The 22,639-nt window shown below is 36.2% G+C and overlaps 1 protein-coding gene across 3 annotated transcripts in view; it reads right to left on the minus strand.

The window, feature by feature from the left end:
• LOC133533560 (potassium voltage-gated channel subfamily H member 8-like) overlaps positions 1–22,639 on the minus strand; it is a 167,349-nt gene that overhangs the window by 45,335 nt on the left and 99,375 nt on the right. For all 3 annotated transcript variants that reach the window (XM_061872558.1, XM_061872559.1, XM_061872557.1), the window contains one exon: positions 19,317–19,429. In XM_061872558.1, coding sequence (XP_061728542.1) covers positions 19,317–19,392 — 76 coding nt within the window. In that variant the 5' untranslated portion in view covers positions 19,393–19,429. The remainder of the gene's footprint in view (positions 1–19,316; positions 19,430–22,639) is intronic.

Genomic DNA, 22,639 nt, shown 5'->3' on the forward strand with positions numbered 1-22,639 from the left:
TTATTTAAAGCAATTAAACAAATAACAAAACAAAACAAAAAACAAAAAACAAATAAACTTGAGAGAAATGTAGCACATTTGTTTGAATGCGTAGCATCGCATTACCTATTATCACCTTCCGGTTGCTTTTAACCGTTTTAACTATGTAAAGGTTCCATTCGGATCATTCAGGGGGCGATAGTATATATATTCATATAATCTTTAAAATATAAGATTAGTTCTAAGTTAGCTAAATATGTACTTAACTAGCTGTTGCCCGCGACTTCGTACGCGTGGATTTTTATGTTGGTGGTTATATACTAGAGCATAGAACATTATGCAGCAAAAGGTAGCAGTAGGGAAGGTTAATTACTTGTTAATAATTATACAACGCATGAGATTTGTCTGGCACAACCTTAAAAATGAAAAAATTGTCCTCGATATAATCCCTTAAGAAGATTTTCAAGTCCACTATTCCAATCTAATGCAAACTTTAACTTTTTTCACCAATTTGGGGGATTAATACTTTCAATGAACGCCATTTCAAAAGCCTAGCTTAAAAGAAAACCCGTACCACATATAAACTTCTATCCTCTTTTTAACCCCCTTAGGGGTTGAATTTCCAAGAACGTAAAAATAACATTTTTAAATCTTACATTATGTTTTTCTATGAAGTTTTTAAGCATTTATAATAGATTCAAACTTTCAACCCCTATTTAACAATTTTAGGAGAAGAATATTTAAAAACGCTGAAATCATTTTTATTTTATTCTAATAATATGCCCATATACAAAGTTTAAAGTCCCGCACTCAAAAAAATGTTTGACCTCAATATAAACATTCAACCCCTTTTTCACTACCTTGGGGAATAATTTTTTAAAAACGCTTAAAATTGTTTTCTTCTCTTTCAATGAAGTACCAGTTTACGCAGTTTCAAGTTCCTAGCTTAAGTTAAATTTTAAATCCCTTACAAATCATTCAACCCCTGTTTAACCCATTTCGGGGATGCATTTTTAAAGACACTGAAACAACTTTTCTTGTATTCTAAAAATATGCCGTGATACAATGATTCAAGTCCCGCACAAAAATGTTTGATCTCCATACAAACTTTCGACCCCTTTTTCACCATCTTGAAAAAAGAATTTGCAAAAACGCTGAAATTAGTTTTCTTATTTTTTAATCAAATATCTGTTAACGAAGTTTCAAGTTCCTAGGTTAAACAAAATTTTTAACCCCACACAAACTGTCAACATCTATTTAACCCTTTTAGGGGATGAATTTTTAAAAACTTTGAAATAACTTCTCTTGAATTATAACAATATGCCTTTATATAAAGTTTCAAGTTCCGCAAGCAAAATTTTTTTTTATCTCCATACACTAACTTAACTTTCAAACCCTTTTTCACCACCTTGAGGGATGAGCTTTCAAAAACGCTGAAATTAGTTTTCTTCTATTTTAATGAAATATCTTTTACAAAGTTTCAAGTTCCGAGCTCAAAATAAAACTTGAACCCCATACAAAATTATTCCCCTTTTTAACCCCCCTTAGGGGTTGAATTTTTAAAAAACGTTGAAATAACTTTTACTTGCAATCGGCTATTATGCCTTTATAAGTTTCAAAGCATTGGTAATGGATTCAAACGTTCAACCCCTTTTTAACCCCTTTAGGGAATGAATTTTTAAAAACGCTGAAATCAATTTTCTTGTATTTTAATAATATGCCTACGTACAAACTTTCAAATCCCGGACTCAAAAAAATATTTGATCTCCATACAATCTTTCAACCCCTTTTCACCAGCTTAAAGAATGAAATTTCAAAAACGCTGAAATCAGTTTTCTTATTTTTAAATAAAATACCTTTTTACAAAGTATCAAGTTTTTAGCTTAAAATAAAACCTGAACCCCATACAAACTTTCATCCCCTTTTTAACCCCCTTAGGGGTCGAATTTGTCAAAATCGCTTCTTAACTCTTATACACTTTATAAATGCAACCTAGTGTGTAAATTTCAACTTTATAGCGTTTGTAGTTTCGGCTTTTGAATTAGCCTTATAATATTATTAGAAGATATTGGTAATCTTATAATCTATTCATACATTTTTAATTTTGTAGCCCAAAAATAATAATTTAAGGGATTGCATTCTCAAAAGTCTGGATCACGTGTGGCTGTAAATCAGCGTGTATGTTACAACCGTTCAATTTCGAAATCTATGCTATCTTCGTAATTAGAATAGAATAGAAATAGAAATCTTTATTGCGATTGATATTAGCATTCCCCACCAAGGGCCATGGTTCACGTCGGCTACGTTACATTTTAATTTTGATCCCATTTTTATAATTAGCGTCCCCAAAACCATGGAAACGATACCCATATTGATATTTTGAGATTTCAACCCCATTGCACTCCCACTAGGGGGATGATTGTTCACTTCGGCTACGTTATATTTTAATTTTGATTCCATTTTTGTAATTAGCGTCTCAAAAAACCATGAAAACAATAACCATATTGATATTTCGAGATATCAACCTTATTGGGGACTTTTCCCCCTCTTAGAGGTTGAATTTTCAAAAAACCTGAAACACGTCTTTACTCATTTATGGAATAAAATAGTCGAACTAATCTTGTTTCCCCATACAAACTTTGGACCCCCATTTCACCTCTTTAGGGGATGAATTTTAAAAATCCTTTCTTAGTGGACGCCTAAACCTTATAAGGAACCTACTTGCCAAATTTGGACTTTCTAGTCCCAGCGGTTTGGGCTGTGCGTTGATTTAAGGATGACTCACGCTACACAGTGCCAGGGCCGGGCCGGGGCGGACCGGAGCGAGCCGTCACACGGACTTTCAGGAGCGCCACCGTCGCCGGACCGTTCCGGGGCCGGGGCGACCGGGCCATCATCTCTATATTATAGTATCTCTATGCGTTGACACTATCGTTGAGTCTCCGAGCGCGAGACAGGCCGGGCCGGGCTGTCCGAGCTCACCGAGCCGTCCAAGCAACGGACTGTTCATGACAAATGTCACAAATGTCAATCATATTGAAAAAATTTGTTCGATGGGAAGCAAGTCGATATAGAAATAAATAATAAAATCAAAATATTGGCCCTGGCTGCCATAATAGCTGATGAAGAGAATACTGCATACTCTGGGCAATTGTGCATTTGGACATTTCGCGGACACTTTCGGAAAAAGGAGAATTACACAACATTATGTAAAGAGCTTTATTTCCACATGACCCGAGACTCTTTCGAAGCCACCGTGTTCTCTGCTTAAGGTAATGGAAATACAATGCGTGTATTATATTGTCTCAAATAATCATGTGCCGAAGCATATTAAACTATTAAAAGGAAAAGGGATGACCGGTTCTCCATACAAACATAGTCCCCATTTTCCTCTCTGGATATTGATATTCCCTTCGTTCTACATCCAATTTTGTAATAGTACATTACGATACAAGTGCGAAAAATAGGAAATTCGAAACAAGTGGCGATAAATTAAAACACGACCGAAGGGAGTGTTTTAAATCGACACGAGTTGCGAATTACTTATTCGCACATGTATCGTACAACGTTTTACAGTACATGGCTCTTTAAATGTTCGACACAGTAACGTAATATGCTAATTTTCGCACTAGTGCGGTAAAGTAGCAACATATGTACTGTAAAAATATTATCCGTAATGGGGACTACGTTTGTATGGAAAAGCGGTCTCGTTTTGAGGTAGGTAACTAGGCAGATTACTTAGAGATTGACTCATCACAAGCTGCCCTAAGTGCTTCTTAGCGAGTAGACAGGCCTATTGTTTTTCAGTATTATTTTCTTCTATTGAGGAGTGCATTTGTGTTGTATTGCAAAAATATATCCGTTGGGGTTCAGTGATACCCGATAGATATTAACCCTGAATCACAAATGATCATTTTGCTTAATGCCGCGTTTTTGCATTATTTTCTCCCATCAATCCTATCATAGACTTGTTCCGTTTCAGGAATGCATGAAAAACTTAAGTTTAAAAGAAAAGATATTTAAAATGGCTGTAGGAATACCACAACATTTTAAAGTATCGATATAAGATAATCATCTACAAACATTCAGCTACAGAGAAATACGCGTACACCACTAAGAATGTCGGTGGTGCGCTCTCAAAGTAAAAAAAAATAACTGTTGAGTTCGGTACACTAAGATAGAATTGTCTAACAAGTACAAAAAATAAACTACTTACTGGCTTACTTACTTCTTGCGAAAAAGGAATTTTTGATCTATAATACGAGTGGGTTAGGTAGTTGAAATTTACAGTGTGCATTTTATGGTTCCGTAGCCAAAATGGCAAAAACCCTTACAGTTTCGCCATGTCCATCTGTCTGTCTATCTGTCTGTCCGTATGTCATAGCTATTTTACTCAAAAACTATAAGATAACCAAAAGAGAAAAGTGGAAAGTAGGTATTTTTTATACTACGTTGGTGGCCCGCCTGATGGTAAGCTACTACTTAGTTTAGAAGATCAAATGTATAAAAATATAATTTTTAGGCACGCCATACATGTAACTAAAAGTGAAAAGGTTATTCAAGTAAAAGAGTATTAAATTTAAGATTTTTTTTTAAGTAAGTGAGATGGCAAAGGAGTCTTGCGTAGCCCGTCATGCTAGCCCGAAATGATATGAACGCTCTGACGTCGGGCTACAGCGGCGGCCTCATATTGAGAAAGTCGGGCGTAGCCCTTGTGCTATGCTTGCTCTAAGGCCGAGGGTCCCCTCATAACAAATGAATCGGGGGTAGCCTTACGTACCTAAGTAGCTTCCTCATACTAAAAAGTCGTGCAGAAGAAGATAACAATATAATTTTTTCAATATGTCTATTCCAGATTTCCTGTTTCTTAAATGTATAGTAACATGGCAGCAGTTTTCATCTTTAGGGTTCCGTACCCAAACGGGACCCTATTACTAAGACTCCGCTGTCCGTCCGTCCGTCCGTCCGTCCGTCCGTCCGTCTGTCACCAGGCTGTATCTCATGAACCGTGATAGACAGTTGAAAATTTCAAAGATGACGTATTTCTGTTGTCACTATAACAACATAGTATTGTGTTCCTGCCGGTGCGTAAGGTTGCCAGAGCTCAACGAGGGGAAGGAGGGTTGTTAGGCTCGGCAACGCGCATATAATTCCTCTGGAGTTGCAGGCGTACATAGGCTATGGAGACTGCTTACCATCAGGTGGGCCGTATGCTTGTTTGCCACCAATGTAGTATATAAAAAAACAAATACTAAAAAGTACGGAATCACGTTGGGCGAGTCCGACTCGCCCTTGTCCGGTTTTTGTATTTATTTGTAAGCTTGCATTAATTGCTATGGCACTTTAGGCTTAGCTTGTAAGTATAGTCGAGGAAATTGATTCTTTAGCAGTTAACGTGTCACGTTACAATGGACAGCTCTTACCATAAGTATGTACAGCCAAATTTACTTGAACCGCAAGTTGCTAAAGAATCAATTTCCGCGACCGTACTAATAGGATATTCTTTTCTAATAGGTCTAATAAATAATATGTTGCGGACTCTTTTCTTAAACCTTTTTACTTGTATACTTTTTACGACATTTGACGCTGTCATGTTATTCAAATAGTAAAATAAATCTGACAAGAGAGAAAATAGTGATCTTATTTACAGAAAGATACTTAATGTATGAAAAAATAAGCAACAATAAGAATGAATGTTTTGTGAGTGTGAAACAATTTTATTTTCTTTGACAAATAGAGCACTGCATTGCATTAACGATTATTATTATTTTAATTTGTATGTCTTTCCCATCACGGAACAATGGTATTCCGGACCTTTGAGAAGCGTGCGCCGAGCCCTAACCTAAGGTAGAGGCCCTTTTGACACGTTCATGAAATGTAAGATGTACACCGAGCTGATGCTGCCCTTGCCCATGTCATAGGACGCACGCAGAGGCAGGCCCGACAGGGTGTAAGGACTATTGAGAGTTGTTGGAATCTAAAATAAACTAGGTTATTGTGTGAAAGCGATGGGCTACATACTGAGCTATGGGATAAAAAACCAGACGCCTGCCTAATAAAACGGTACACAATTTTATTTCCGGCAGACGACACAAAAAGCGACATCTGGGATGGCTCAAGAGTAACACTGGTGTGAGCGGCTCAGGGGTATCGAGAGGCGTGCACCGCTTTCAACTCAGTGGCTGTAACAGCCACTGTGCCAACTCGCGTCTTGCACTTCCACCCTTGGAACTTATAGCTCTAACGACTCCACTCTGGCCGGCCGGCTAAGGCAACCCAGAAGCAGATAATCCTGTCCCACCCACCCTCCTTCGAATGACAGAACTCCCTAGGAACACTCGGGTACGTGAGATCGTTACTCCACAACTGCATGCCACAAGCTGCCCGAAGTTGACTGATTGCACTGGTAAAATCAGCGGGCCATAGATTATTAGTTTGCAGTTCCTAAAAGCCATTGCTGAAAGGATGTGTAGCTGTCATATACAAAAACAATGGGTAGACAGTCTCAAAGGGTATGTCTTATTATAAATAGTTTCATGCCGCAGTAAAATTATGTGATTTGTAGTATTTAGTTTTAAAATATATTATTATAATATGTATGCTAATCTTAAGGTATTTATCTATGGGCCGCTAGTTGCCTGAAATAAATTATGATAGATAGACGGATAGATGGGGTGTTCTAAGAGAAAGTCGCTTTGAAAATGCTTTTGTCTTGTATGGCAGCTTCCTCAATCAACTGCGTAAAGCTCGAGAAAATACTGCCAAAAGGCTAGGTTAGATAATAAGTTTTTATAAAAGAAACATGTCTTTATGGGACCCATAACATTGAAGCAATACAAAAGTTAGAAATGAGAGTCAAATCTGACAATCGTTATCTACGCACGAAACGCCCCTTATTAAATGATACTTGATCGTGACGTCATGATTAAGTTTAATGCGTTTTGTTTGCATTGCATTTAAAAAAAGAGGAGCTTTCGAGTTTCGAGGATTATGTTTTTAAAATACGTGTATATTACGTAGGTTTGTTTGTATTGATTTTTTGATTCTAGAAATAATAGTTGTATAACCTTAATATGTATGAAGGTAAGTACTAAGTACATAAAAGCTACCGAAATAGGTCAGAAGAGCAGTCAATTCAATATTACTATACAGTATATCCAAAAAGAGCGCTATGATAAGTAAAAGTTCCTTTTTAGGGTTCAGTACCCAAAGGGTAAAACGGGAGCCTATTACTAAGACTCCGCTGTCAGTACGTCTATCCGTCTGTCACCAGGCTGTATCTCGTAAACCGTGATAGTTAGTTGATATTTTCACAGATGATGTATTACTGTTGCCGCAATAACAACAAATACTAAAAACTACGGTACCCTAGATGGGCGAGTCCGGCTCGCATTTGTCCGGTATTATTTAAATATAGGAGGCAAATGAGGAAAGCCCATGAACAGAGGTCGTACCTATCATAGGATAAGTAGATATATATGTACAAAGAAACAGCGGTATGTTAAGTAGATTTTTTTTATATAGTAGGCAAACGAGCAGAGCCCATGAACAGAGGTCATATTCTTATCATAGAATTGGTAGATATGTACAAAGAAACAGCGCTATGTTAAGTAGAATCGATTTTTTTTTAAGTAGGAGCTAAACGAGCAGAACTCATGAACAGAGTTCGTATCATAAGATTTGTAGATATGTACATAGAAATGGCGCTATGTTAAGTAGAAGTATTTTTTTTAATATAGGAGGCAAATGAGCAGAGCCCATGAACAGATGTTGTATCATAGGATAAGTAGATATGTACAAAGAAATGGCACTATGTTAAGTAGATTTTTTTTTTAATATATGAGGCAAACGAGCAGTGCCCACGAACAGAGGTCGTATCATAAGATTTGTAGATATGTACATAGAAATGGCGCTATGTTAAGTAGAAGTATTTTTTTAAATACAGGAGGCAAACGAGCAGAGCCCATGAACAGAGGTCGTATCATAAGATTTGTAGATATGTACATAGAAATGGCGCTATGTTAAGTAGAAGTATTTCTTTAAATATAGGAGGCAAATGAGCAGAGCCCATGAACAGAGGTTGTATCATAGGATAAGTAGATATGTACAAAGAAATGGCACTATGTTAAGTAGAATTTTTTTTTAATATAGGAGGAAAACGAGCAGAGCCCACGAACGGAGCTCGTATCAGAAGATTTATAGAGATGTACAAAGGAATGGCGTTATGTTAAGTAGAAGTATTTTTTTTAATATAGGAGGCAAACGAGCAGAACCCATGAACAGAGCTCATATTATAAGATTTGTAGAGATGTACAAAGGAATGGCGTTATGTTAAGTAGAAGTATTTTTTTAAATACAGGAGGCAAACGAGCAGAGCCCATGAACAGAGGTCGTATCATAAGATTTGTAGATATGTACATAGAAATGGCGCTATGTTAAGTAGAAGTATTTTTTTAAATATAGGAGGCAAATGAGCAGAGCCCATGAACAGAGGTTGTATCATAAGATTTGTAGATATGTACATAGAAATGGCGCTATGTTAAGTAGAAGTATTTTTTTAAATACAGGAGGCAAACGAGCAGAGCCCATGAACAGAGGTCGTATCATAAGATTTGTAGATATGTACATAGAAATGGCGCTATGTTAAGTAGAAGTATTTTTTTAAATATAGGAGGCAAATGAGCAGAGCCCATGAACAGAGGTTGTATCATAGGATAAGTAGATATGTACAAAGAAATGGCACTATGTTAAGTAGAATTTTTTTTTTAATATAGGAGGCAAACGAGCAGAGCCCACGAACAGAGCTCGTATCAGAAGATTTATAGAGATGTACAAAGGAATGGCGTTATGTTAAGTAGAAGTATTTTTTTTAATATAGGAGGTAAACGAGCAGAACCCATGAACAGAGCTCATATCATAAGATTTGTAGAGATGTACAAAGGAATGGCGTTATGTTAAGTAGAAGTATTTTTTTAAATACAGGAGGCAAACGAGCAGAGCCCATGAACAGAGGTCGTATCTTAAGATTTGTAGATATGTACATAGAAATGGCGCTATGTTAAGTAGAAGTATTTTTTAAAATATAGGAGGCATAAGATCAGAGCCCATGAACAGAGCTCGTATCAGAAGATTTATAGAGATGTACAAAGGAATGGCGTTATGTTAAGTAGAAGTATTTTTTTTAAATATAGGAGGCAAACGAGCAGAACCCATGAACAGAGCTCATATCATAAGATTTGTAGAGATGTACAAAGGAATGTATGACCTATTATTCACCTCGTAAATTATTTGCAGATGACTAAATAAACACCCTGTATATATTTGTTGTTGTATCAACAAATCAAGCATTTACATTAAAAAAGTGAGTGACATTTAATTAAGTGGAACTGCTGATGAAGACCAGACGGAACACCTCAACTACGCGTATTTCACGTTTGGCGATATCTTCTTCGTTACGATTGTTCTGCAAGTTATTTTTTAAGCTTCATTTTAGTCAAGATCTATTTCTGATAATGGATCCCAGGAATAATGGATGAAACTCTTCAAATATTTTACATATAGTAGCTTTTTATATTTGCATTTAAACAGTGCTATTTGGTGAAACGTGTTCATGAAGATTAGAATATAACTTCTCCTTGACAAGTATTTTACGAGTTAGGGCTTAGGTATATTATATGGGCTTACCTATGGGCTATTTTGTTTCATTCAATAGTTTACATATGTGTAAGAGAAAGTATAACAATATGCTTGTTAGACTAAAATAGCTTTAGTTTTGTTAATTTCAAAAACTTAGTAGGTGATAATTATAACATAGGTATAGAATCTTCAAAAATAAAACAGTAGATACAAAGCAGGTGTTATTGGCCCGTCTTTATATATAGAAAATCGATGGCATGATTCCTAGGAACAGATCTTCGTATGTGTTATAGTTTCAAACTTTTCCATACTGAACGATCTAAATAGGCCACCATGTATACCCTACGGAACATTTTATTTCGTTGGATGAATTTAGGGTGTAGGGTAATGGGAGGCATGTTTGAACTTACCAATGAATGTACCCAAATATCTCCAAAACGTATCGAACGAATTAGTTGCAGTTTTCAATAGTGTAAAATAATTGGTGTATTTATCGTAGCTCCTGTTATAAATGTTTTAATTTTTTTAAAGGTTCAAGCTATAGGTATATACCCTAACAGTAAGCTACACAGATAACTGACCAGGAGGGCCTGCAAACAAGTTTCTTTGCAGGGGGATACAAGTGGAGAAACTACCCAATTATGAGCTACTTACTGAAAACTATAATTAATAGACAATTGTAAGGATATTTAACATTGCCAAAATAAGGTTAAAGGTGCCCTAGTAGTACTTAGTCGATATTGTGATACAATGAATGGTATTATAAACATTTTTCTTTTTTCATATACTATGGACATTCCTCGATGGCACCAAGCTGCAACTGGAAAGCGATGATCACACGGCAAATAAAATCGTGAAGACTGTAGCAGCCACGTCTAAGGAGGATGAATGTATCCACATTCAATATTTTTTATTTATTTTTTGTTTGATATGTAAAAATGCACGTCAATAAGGTGGCAAACTATTATTAACAGAGACCGGAATTATTGTGGCATTCTTGAACTGTCATAGAGAGTTCTCATTTATCGACTTCGGGTACACATATATCGATACAACGTAGAACACAAAATATTTAAAAGTTATAAAGTTAATGGATATTTGACTGTAAAAGAAGTAACTGCTTTTTAGGGTTCCGTAGCCAAATGGCATAAAACGGAACCCTTATAGTTTCGCCATGTCCGTCTGTCTGTCTGTCTGTCTGTCTGTCTGTCCGAGGCTTTGCTCCGTGGTCGTTAGTGCTAGAAAGCTGAAATTTGGCATGGATATATAAATCAATAAAGCCGACAAAGTCGTACAATAAAATCTAAAAATTTAATTTTTTTTAGGGTACCTCCCCTACACGTAAAGTGGGGGTGAATTTTTTTTCGCTTCAACCCTACAGTGTGGGGTATCGTTGGAAAGGTCTTTCAAAACTAATAGGGGTTTTCAAGAAACATTTTTTGATAAAGTGAATATATTCGGAGATAATCGCTCCGAAAGAAAAAAAAATGTGTCCCCCCCCCTCTAACTTTTGAACCATAGGTCCAAAAAATATGAAAAAAATCGTGGAAGTAGAGCTTAAGAAAGACATTGAATGAAAACTACTTATAGCGGACATGATCAGTTTAGCTGTTTTTGAGTTATCGCAAAAAGTTTTCCCTTCATAGTAAAAAGACTTACTTTAATTAGGTACTGATTATGCAAATTTGGCTATTTGTTTAACTCGGGTGAAAGGTACCGTTTCATCCCTTGGTTAACAATTTACTATACTTTAAGCTCCAGTTTAGCTTATTGTGACGGAAGAGTAACTACGGAACCCTACACTGAGCGTGGCCCGACATGCTCTTGGCCGGTTATATTTGCATTTCTTTTTACTTATTAAAAAATAGCTCTATAGTTAGGGAGTACAAGTCCAGTAAGGGTTGCTAGATAGCATCTCTCCAGCAACTCTTACTGAGTTTCAACATAATTACTTATATTTTCAAGAAATGAGAGGTAAAAAATTATAACTAACCATATTATTCTCAAAATGTTGGATTGTTTTAAGCATGACATCAGTGGAATACATTTTGAGCGCTGGGATTCGGTGGTTAACAGTCATAGTCGGTCTTTCGCATGTATTGCCGTTATTCTTTAAAAACGGATGGGAAAGTTACTTACATTTTATTCACAAGAAATGCAAAGTAATTTAATCATTCAAATTTTGAAATATTTTATCACCTAGGAATGTAAAATTAACGACGACGACGACTTGTGATGATTTTGAAGTTTAAATATTTTTTGGCGTTGGTGTGGTAATTATACATTAATTCATAACGAGTTCAATTATTCACAACCAGTGTCAGTAAATTAAAACACGATCGAAAGGAGTGTTTTAAATCGAAACGAGTTGCCAATTATCTATTCGCACATATACAACGTTTTACAGTACATATGGCACTTTAAATTTTCGACATAGGCGCGTAAAGTGCTAATTAACGCCCTAGTGCGGTAAAGTAGTACCATATGTACTATAAAAATGTTGTGTTTCAGTCGTTAGAAAATATTGTTTAACCCTCGTGTCTTCAAATCCCCGAAACGCTCAAGATTTCCACTTCTCTAAAATACATAACTGTTTTAGCCAAAAATATTAACTGTTGAACTATATTGAAGGTCCGGTTCACATTGAGTGGCTGCACCACTGTGCACATACAAAGTTTATTCTAACTGAAACTTTTTTGACCACATTATTTTCAATATTTCTCGATTTTTAGCGAGGTAAAATTTTTTTGATGTCATGTACCAAATAATACAAAAAAGGTACTAAAACTGGGAGTAAGCGTCAGGATGTCAGGACCATGATAGCTATTTATATCGTTATAAATAGCTATCATGATCCTGACATCCTGACACTTACGATACTACAATACAGTAAGGGCCAAAGAGCATATAATCACTACGTTTTAGTAAGGGCTATAACCGCGAACCACTTCATTAGTTCATCTATTCGCGTCTCTATCACTGCGCGATCTTTCTTTGTGCGAAAGAGAGGCACATAGGCTTCCCCTTCCCCCTGACGAAATTATGCGTTCCACGTCTTAATCATTAATTTAAGAACAATAAAACATACGAAGAGTATTATTGTATTATTTCAGTAGTTACAGTAATAATAGGCATAAAATAGGGAATATTACGCAAAACTCTGCGTAGAGGGCGTTACTAACGCACACGGGGCCTACCGCGAAATGGAAAATCTAAATTGTGGTTTCTGCCTCCATCATTCTTGCATATTCGATAGACAGAGAGGCAGATAGGTAACGAAATTTCGTTTCGCGTTAGACCATCTGTAACCAAAACGCCTTGATACATCAATGCCATAGTGAAAACTTGTCAAAAAAAACTGTTTAAGGCATAGTATGCATAAGTTACTCTCAGGTTTATAATACATGCTAGTGCTGCTCTCTACAGCCTGAAAAAATGTATGGCCTATCTATTTCAGGAGAATGCATCGTACGCGAGCAGTTAGCAATAATATCGCCAACGACAGATTGCAAATGAAATATAGGCACCTTTATGAGTAATTCAATAACTGCACTGAAATATGATGTTCGTACTCTCTGCAGGCAGATTTACTGAAGATCAGTTGGACTCTAAATTAAGTCAAAGAAATAGTTTCCCGTAATCTACAAATTTATTAACGAGATATTTCATTATATATAAGATATAACTTCGTACAAAATGAAAAGTAATACGTGGGAATATGAGAAAAAATTAGTATATTTATATTAATTTATAACCTACATGCTCATTAATGAATAATTTTTACAAGCAGTAACATTACTAGATATCTCATTTAATATAATCCGACTAAATTACATTTCCGCAACACCTCCGTATTTCACAAAATAAATCAAGACATTATGCAACTTATATAATTTTGACGTATATATCCGAGTCGCCCGTGTTGCGACCGTTGCGACTTTCATGTAGTAACACCTAACATGGAAAAGTAAATAATAAAGACTGAATCTTCACGGATACCGCGTTGTTCGGGAAATATATATAGGTCAAATAAATATTTAACTTGTAATAAACCTTGCGTAGATAGATAGATAGATAGATAGATGTATAAATAGAATACTCTTTATTGGAACACCTCAGTAAAAAGATACAAAAGAAAATAAAAAACAAACAATTGATTAAATGTAGAGGCAGACAACAGGCGGCTACGTAGCGACTTATATATACTTATAGTACGTTATTCTTTTGTTATATAATTTATTTCATTGTCAATAATATGATAATCCGACAATATGTACGAAACGGCAGTATTTATTCTTAAAGCTCTGCTTCTTCTGAACATTTTTTTATTCCACTTCATTTACTATTAAAATTGGTAACAAATTCTTAGGCAACTTGTCTGGCGCTATCAACTATCTCAAGTAAAATGTGGAGCCAGCGTGACTAAAATAAAAATAAGTACTATTTTTTTATTGCTTTCCACAAAACCGGCAATATGTAGAATTGTGTAGCTTTATTTACAGAAATTTGGTTTCATATAGAGATTGGCAGTCATTGTTAATTAACTTCTCTCTGCGCCGAGTAAAATATAACCCGACCAAGTAATGTATTGGCTATACCATCCATATTTAACAAACAAATTTATGACGTTTTGTAACCTTCTTATTTTGGCAAATATATACCGACACATCCGAGCATGCACATTGCGAAGGGTGGTATTCTGGTTTTTCATCTTTCCAATATCTTGGTGCAATGTGTATTTGCGTCTGACATTTTGCTTAATGAGAGAGTGAGATGCAATGCACATTGGACAAAGATCTTAGACTAGTGGAATATCACCCGAGAGGAAGAATTGAGTCACCGGGTGGCCCGGAGGCTCCGGGAAGTCCGATTTTTGCTCATAGCATGACCGGCTAGTCTCCGGTCCGAGCCCGCACCGGGCCACTACAGAGCTCCGGTGATGACGTAATGCTTTCCATAGAAAACGAAGCGCCGGAAGCTCCGGCCCGGCCCTGCCCCTGTGTAGCGTGAGTCAACCTTTAAGTCAGTCAGTCAGGTCTTTCACATTTATATATATAGATTTTCTAATACCAATTAACGGTTTAATTCGTTCTTAGCAGCTTTGATTGCATTAGTTGTGTTAGTTGTGTTGTTGTCTCTAATTTGATCAAGGAAATTGATAATGACATCGTTCACGTCAACGCTGCAGCAACACTACAACGACACTACTAAATTAACGCTGCTGCAGTCATAACCCGAATGTAACCTTTATACCTAACTAGGTACTACTAACTTACTAACTAGTAAACCAGTATACAATAGTTAGTTCTAGTTTAATCACTCAGTTAAAAAGGCAAGAATATCACTTTACCACAAAGTTACAAACCAACATTTTTAGGAGTCCCCTAGGAATATCTAGTTGGTACCTGTTGTAAACAAGATTACAGTCCCGGCAAGCCAAACTGTTTTATTCCATGAGACGTGGCAAACGTGCCGGTTTGTCTCCAACATTTCCCAAATGTGCAACGCCTACGGGCATTGTACAGTCAGCAAAATGGGAATTCTGACCTATCATGGAACTATGACAAACCAAATACCACGCAATCTTTTACGAGATTACGATTTGCTAATCTAACTTGATTCAATATCTACGGTATCTTTTTAGGGTTCCGTAGTCAACTAGGAACCCTTATAGTTTCGCCATGTCCGTCTGTCTGTCTGTCTGTCTGTCTGTCCGAGGCTTTGCTCCGTGGTCGTTAGTGCTAGAAAGCTGAAATTTGGCATGGATATATAAATCAATAAAGCCGATAAAGTCGTATAATAAAATCTAAAAATTTAATTTTTTTTAGGGTACCTCCCCTACACGTAAAGTGGGGGTGAAATTTTTTTTTCGCTTCAACCCTAGAGTGTGAGGTATCGTTGGAAAGGTCTTTCAAAACTAATCGGGGTTTTTAAGAAACATTTTTTGATAAAGTTAATATATTTGGAGATAATCGCTCCGAAAGAAAGATAAAATGTGTCCCCCCCCCTCTAACTTTTGAACCATAGGTCCAAAAAATATGAAAAAAAATCGTGGAAGTAGAGACACTTTGCGACAACTACGCGTTTTCACTGAGGCGATGCGGAAAACTAGTTTTAATTTAACTAGGAAAAACGGGTTTATACTGTAACATTTATAAGTATTAGTAGTTGCCCTTATGAGCGCATGTGTCCTGACCTGACTAACCTTGTCACTCATAAAGTTAAAATAAAATATCTAAGTTGTTTCTATTTGTTTTTATTATTAAATCAATATATTCAAAACATTTTCTTAAAATCGGTAAATTATTAGAACTGGTACTTATTTTGTAAATTCAACGTTGGCGGCGAAACATTTTGGTGTACCTTCCCTTCTTAACGGTAGGGTTTACTTAGACACTATGTTTTTCTTTAAAATTCTAAAAAATATTATTAATTGTCCTAATCTACTTTTAGTTGTCCGCATCACCCTTTATGCCCTCGATCACTGTTTCATATTAGTTTCTCGGTCAAAAACTATTCCAGGCATACCTTTTTCAGACGAGTTCCTAGTTACGAGTACTACGAGTATAATAAACATCTATTCGAAGTAGATTGCTTTCAAAATTCGTTGGCGAGCTAGTCTAAAAATATAGTTAAACGTTAGTTGTTTTAGTACATAAGTCCAGATATCAGTAGTTTTTCTATCTGATATAAATATGCACTAGATATATATTTATTTCAGTTAACATAATTTATAATTATGAACCTCCAGGTCTTTTTGTTGTATTTTCCTTTTGTTGTGGTACACCTTTTGTATTGCATTTTTGATATGCCTGTTTGGTTTCTAAATAAATAAATAAATAAATATATATATATATACATATATAGCAGACAGAAATCCTGCAAAAACCGTTTTTGTTATATTCGTATGAGAATCTCCGCTAGCGCTTTCCCTTCGTTTTTATTTACGTTTACGGAACGGAGATTGAAAGGAGTACATGTGCATTGAATTGGATACTTCGCGGCGATATACTCCCATCAGTTACGTTATTCGCAAACAGCAGCTCGTTCAGAATTATAACATTATCTCCTTTTCCATGTCTTCAACATTTATTTTCCTTTTTTTAGAATGTTCTAAATGAAAACTATGTTTAAAATATGTAATTCAAAAGTTTATTTGTACCGAAAGATGAAGACAATAGTTATTTTCACGTCAGCAGCTCGAACAAGGGTAATTTGCTGCTTAAAAACAGTGAGCAAAATCGCAGTTTGCTCACCGAGTGAGACAAAATAACATTCATGTGACCTTTAGATTCGAATGTCATTTCAACGTGCGGGGCCTAATACGAGTTCGAAATATTTGGATTCTATTGTCTTTATCCCTTTAACGTCATTAGCAAAAAGAAAGAGAAAAAAAGTGCATACGTAATTCAACGGTATATTGACGGTTTATAATAGACCCCCGAAATAAGTCAGACCGCATCGTTCCAAAACACCCTACGAGTCTTCATTCGTAATAATTAATTAATGAAATAAAAGTTTAAAATTTAATAAACACACCATTTTTTCAGGTTATATTTTTTGATGGCTGACTGACGTGAAAATTTTTGTGTACTACACGAGATCAAAGTTATTTACATCTCGTGCGCTTTTGAGTCCCTTACTACGCTTAAGATTCTAAATTAGAATCTTTCGCTTGCACGGGACTCAAAAGAAGCACTCGAAGAAATATCAAACTTTGCTCTCTTGTTGTACAAATAACTATTGTACAACTAGAGAGCAAAGTTTGATATTTCTTCGAGTGCTTATTTTGAGGCTATACAATAAGTGGCGAAAGATTCTATAATAGATTCACAAGCGTAGCGAGTGAATCTTATTTAGAATCTTGAGCGCAGTAAGGGACTCAAAAGCGCACGAGATGTAAATAACTTTGATCTCGTGTAGTAGGTACACAAAAATTTCCACGACAGCAGTGTGAACGTATTTGAAAGGTAAAAATACAACCTGAAAAAATTTAATCCGTCTTCATCACTATTTCATTCATGTTTTCTTAAGGTATTCTAACAATTAAGTTTAATTACCTCAATAAAACAAAACGAAATAAATTTCAATAAAATAATACGGAACTACTTTATGTAACGGATATCAATTGACAGTTCAATTGACAACTTTTTTTTGTAAAAAAAAAACTTTGTAAGATACGGTCCTAATTATGAATACAACTATTTGTCAACTATAGTAGAGATCGTTAAAAGTAGAATTATTTACTTTGCGTTTTGATTGTATAATAAAATACGTAAAATATGGTGTTTTTATTAAATTTTAAACTTTTATTTCATTAATAAATTTTTACGATTGAGGACTCGTAGGGTGTTTTGGAACGATGCGGTCTGACTTATTTCAGGGGTCTTATATAAACCGTCAATATACCGTTGAATTACGTATGCACATATTTTTGTCTGTTTCTTTTTGCTAATGACGTGAAAGGGACAATGACAATAGAATCCAAATATTTCTAACTTGTATTAGGCCCCGCACGTTGAAATGACATTCGAAATTAAAGGTTACTTGAATGTTATTTTGTTTCACTCAGTGAGCAAAATGCGATTTTGCTCAGTGTTCTTAAACAGAAAATTACCCTTGTTCCAGCTGCTGACGTGAAAAAAAATTACATACCTATCCGACGATGTGATGACTAATGATAGATCAAGGAGCTGAATACCTTATGTGTGAAGCCTTCTACCGATACATTTGCTGATGAGTCTGATGACCACTAATAAATCTATACCCTAATTCACAATCGTACTAATTAGGGAGAAAAAAGTGTTGTAATTAGTACCATAGTGCGCAAACAAAGTTATTATTACAACCAAATTTTCCGCGTAATTAGTACGACTGTGAACTAGGCTATCAAAATGTAGTCATATCATATTAGAGGAACGAGTAATCGAATAATTTGAGATAAGAAAATCTTCTGTAAGTTTATTTATAAATTGCTTGTCAGATGGTGCTAACCTGTCTATGTGCGAAATATTCAGTACTTACATGATAATTGAGTTAAAATCGCTAAAAGTTTACTACAGAGGGTTCGGTAAGAGGAATGTGTATGGGTTATCTTAACGACGGTCAGCCAGTATATAACTTGAGCATTTTTATTCGAACCCTAGCTTTTTAACCATTTAACTTCTGTCATCTAATTTGTCAGTGGAATATTGTCGCTAAGGCCTCATCTCAGTACACTACAGTATCTCTGAACACAAAGAAGTGTTATCAGAGAGTCGATTTATACTGGTCTTCCTATTTTGACGTCGACTGTTAGCCTTGTAAATAAGCCTAGCAGTTCGCAGCTATTGCTCGCCGGGGCATTACGAGATTGTGCCGGCAACCGCTATCCGTGGCTAAACTCGGGGCTTAGAAAATAGAAAATTGTAGTGCACGTATTTTCTATTTTGCATACACGGCAGTCTGCCGTACCTATGAAGTCAACTATGTTCGTGAATATTTACTGGGATTTATAACTGACGAACGAAAAGGTGGTTCTCAAGATGATGTGTATTAGTAGATTAATCTGATTAGTTGTTAACCAAGGGATGAAATGCCTTTCACCCATGTTAAATTATAATTAAATTAAAATATAGTCAATATTTTAATCTAATACTGCATATTTTGTAAGTTCCAATTCCATTTATACAATAGGCTCGGCCCGAGGAAAGGTAACTTACGTGTGCCATCGAAGCGCGTGGCGATGGTGTCGAGGAAGGTGTTTTGGGGCGCCAGCAGCCCCTTGCGCACCGGCATCCCCCCTCGCCGTGCGCTTGCGCACTCGGTCAACCACCTGCAACAATCAATCGTATTGTGAACATGCTTTTCTTACAGGCTAGGAGAAATGCAGTGGGAGTCTATTTAGTAATAGTTATTATTTATTAAATCCTATTTTTAGGAGTCTACAAGCCTTGAAGATTTAGTCGCCTTCTTACTAGGATGAATCCCGACTAGTTAGTGTTAAGGTACTGGAATTGGAATGTCTTGAAAACTACCAATTCTATCACTTTTACCGCAGCTACCAATCACTAGGTCAGTGATTGGTAGCGAATGAAAGTTTAAAATCATTTATTTGAGGGAGGCCCATTTTACGGCAACATTAGGAAATTCATTTCATATATACTATAGTATAGTTCGTGTCAACCACGATGACGCGCAGATTTGTCAAATCTAATCTTTAATAACATGCTCTAAGAGTCAAGGCACGCGTCTTCGTGAATGACACGATCTATAGCAATAATCGGAGAGTAAAGGTAAAATACGAGTAAGCAGTTCTGAATATTGAGACTACAAAATAAAAAAAATAATTTCAGATAGTTTGGAATAAGCCACAGTACAGCTCAATGTCCTTCGCTGCCTATCAGGAATAAACCACGGTGCAAGAAAGGGGCATTTATGCAAAAGATCTCTGCGAGTATTATACAATATGGGCCTCTATTAGACATTAGGTAAGTACCTACCAACTGCAAGCCCCATTAATTCCTTTTAAAAGAGAAGCGAAACAGGTCCTTTGAAGAGATAAGATATCTTGTGTATGTGATATACCCTTATTAAAAATGCATGTAGTGTTTCATAAACATAAGAAAATGAAAAGCAAATCGATTCAAGTACCTACTAATCTGTGTTTATAAGTATTTGTGTATTACATAATATCGTTGTCCGAGTATCCACAACACAACCCTTCTTAATTTTTGTAAGAATGTCCAATATTTATTTAGTTATTAAAAAAATATACAAGGAAATATTTAGCCGTAATAGGGAACATGCGCACATGATAGTACTTATACATAAGTAACTAAAAGGCTAAAAAGTACTAAAGAGAGACCATTGTTACGTATAACGAAACGATTTTTGTAACACCAATCAGAGCTTCTGATAACGATATGACAACTATATTTGTCATACCGGTATCAGAAGCAGATGAGAGGTTATTTTTAAGTTATAATATACTGATGGACTAATTGAGGTGGGATTATTTAAGATGTAAGTAAATATAAAAATACTGCAGGTTCCCTATTTTTTTTTCTTTTTATGGAGGATAGGCAGGCGTTTGACCACGATCACACCTGATGGTAAGGGATGATGCGGTCTACGGTGGAGCACGCTTACCTATGAGATACCTATTTACTCTAGCCTTGAAGAGATTCAGATTGTACTCAACCGGAAACACAGACTCGGGCAGGGCATTCCACTCCTTGGCAGTTCGCATAAGGAATGTTGAACTGAAACGCTTCGTGCGTAAAGTAGGAGTCAGATGGAATGGACTCCGTTTAGCGGAGATAAGACACGCCTGGGTCTTACTAACATTGAACGAGACCAAATTGGCTGCACCCCAATCTGCCTGCAGTGACACGTTCATGCGTTCGACCATAGCCCCTCTGAGTGACTGTATTTGGGCTCCACTAGCTCGTGAATTGGGTATGTAGCTTTCAACAACCGTAGTGTAAACAGCATATCCGAACGTACCTGGTTTCAGCAGGTCGTTTATGTGAAGCAGGAAAAGGGTCGCTGAAAGCACGGACCCTTGAGGGACTCCGGCATTGATTGCCAATTGATCGGACGAGCAGCCATTAATGACAACCCGAATGGACCGATCCCTCAAAAAGTATGATACCCAGTCACAAAGACTTGGGGGTAGACCGAAGGACGGTAGCTTGCCTGCTTGTTACTTGCGGTATATTAAGGCCCTCGTGCCAGACCCTGTCGAAAGCCTTCGATATATCTAGAGAGACAGCTGAAGCCTCTCCATTCTTCTCGATGGCCTCACTCCAGATGTGCGTGGCATACGCTAAAAGATCTCCGGTGGACCGGCCTCGGCTGAAACCATACTACCTATTCTTAGGTTTAAGACATACAATGACGTACCTACATCTAAAATTATAATACCTACATATAATTATGGGTAAGGTAGTAAAACGGTAGAAAATATATAATTTACGTGGCTAATATGTAACAAATTACTTTTTTTTTCCTTGTTTTCCTTTTTTATTTTGCCATGAATAAACGCTCACTACACTACTCTACGCTTATGTAAAACTAACATAAGTTGTACCTATATAGCATAGTTCATAATTGCTTTGAGTACCTACTCACGGAACCATAAAGTTGCACTTGACCATTTTTACAAGCTTTTAAGTTTCCTTGTTAGTATGTATGTATGTTGGTTTGTTGGTTAAAAAAGAGACGCTTTCCACATAGATATTCGTACTTTGACCCGCCTATGGCTATCTTTATTGCACGCGCATAAGGTTAACAAGAAGAGATCCCTCTTAGGGATAAGTTCGCCTTTGTACTACACAATTATGATATTTCTATCTGATGTAATCAATATTTCACTTTTCTCGTACAATTAAGTGTTTATTTATTTACTTATCGTCCCGCCCATGATGCAGGTTGTCAATATCAGTGGCCGAGCTTGGCAGCAATATAATTATACGCGTGCAATAGAGATAGCAACAGGCGTGTCAATGTCGAAAAATCTACATGGAAAGCGTCTTTTCTTTAGTTAGGGTGGGTCGAATCTTGGAAGCTAAATTTGACCCACTTTACGATTTCCAATTGAGCGGATAATTTGCATAAACATATAAGTCGGATGATGATGGAGACAAGAGGTGGCTATAGGAACTCTGTGATGAAACAACGCAACCTAATTCTCCGCTTTCCAAAGAAAATGTTGGGCACGTGAATTAAGTGCGGGTGGGAAATTTCCTACGCGTAGATTATTTTTTATTTAATACGTTTTATTCAATTTCATTCTAGTCACGTTAAAGTATTATTCTCAATAACATGGACTTCTGTTATTCCGATTGTTATGAAGATTGGATTGGATATAAAATTATTATATCAGTCATGAAGCTCCCCAGAGTAAGCTTTAGATAAAATATTTACATTATTACACATATAGGTAGTACCTTATCAATTTCAATCAATTTGTGATGTTGGATAGTTTTACAAAAGTTGCGTGTCCTCAGGGTCGTCAAATACAAGCTCGTTTGTTCCTTTG

The sequence above is a fragment of the Cydia pomonella genome, unplaced genomic scaffold (genome assembly GCF_033807575.1).
Source record: "Cydia pomonella isolate Wapato2018A unplaced genomic scaffold, ilCydPomo1 PGA_scaffold_178, whole genome shotgun sequence".
NCBI lineage: Eukaryota > Metazoa > Arthropoda > Insecta > Lepidoptera > Tortricidae > Cydia > Cydia pomonella.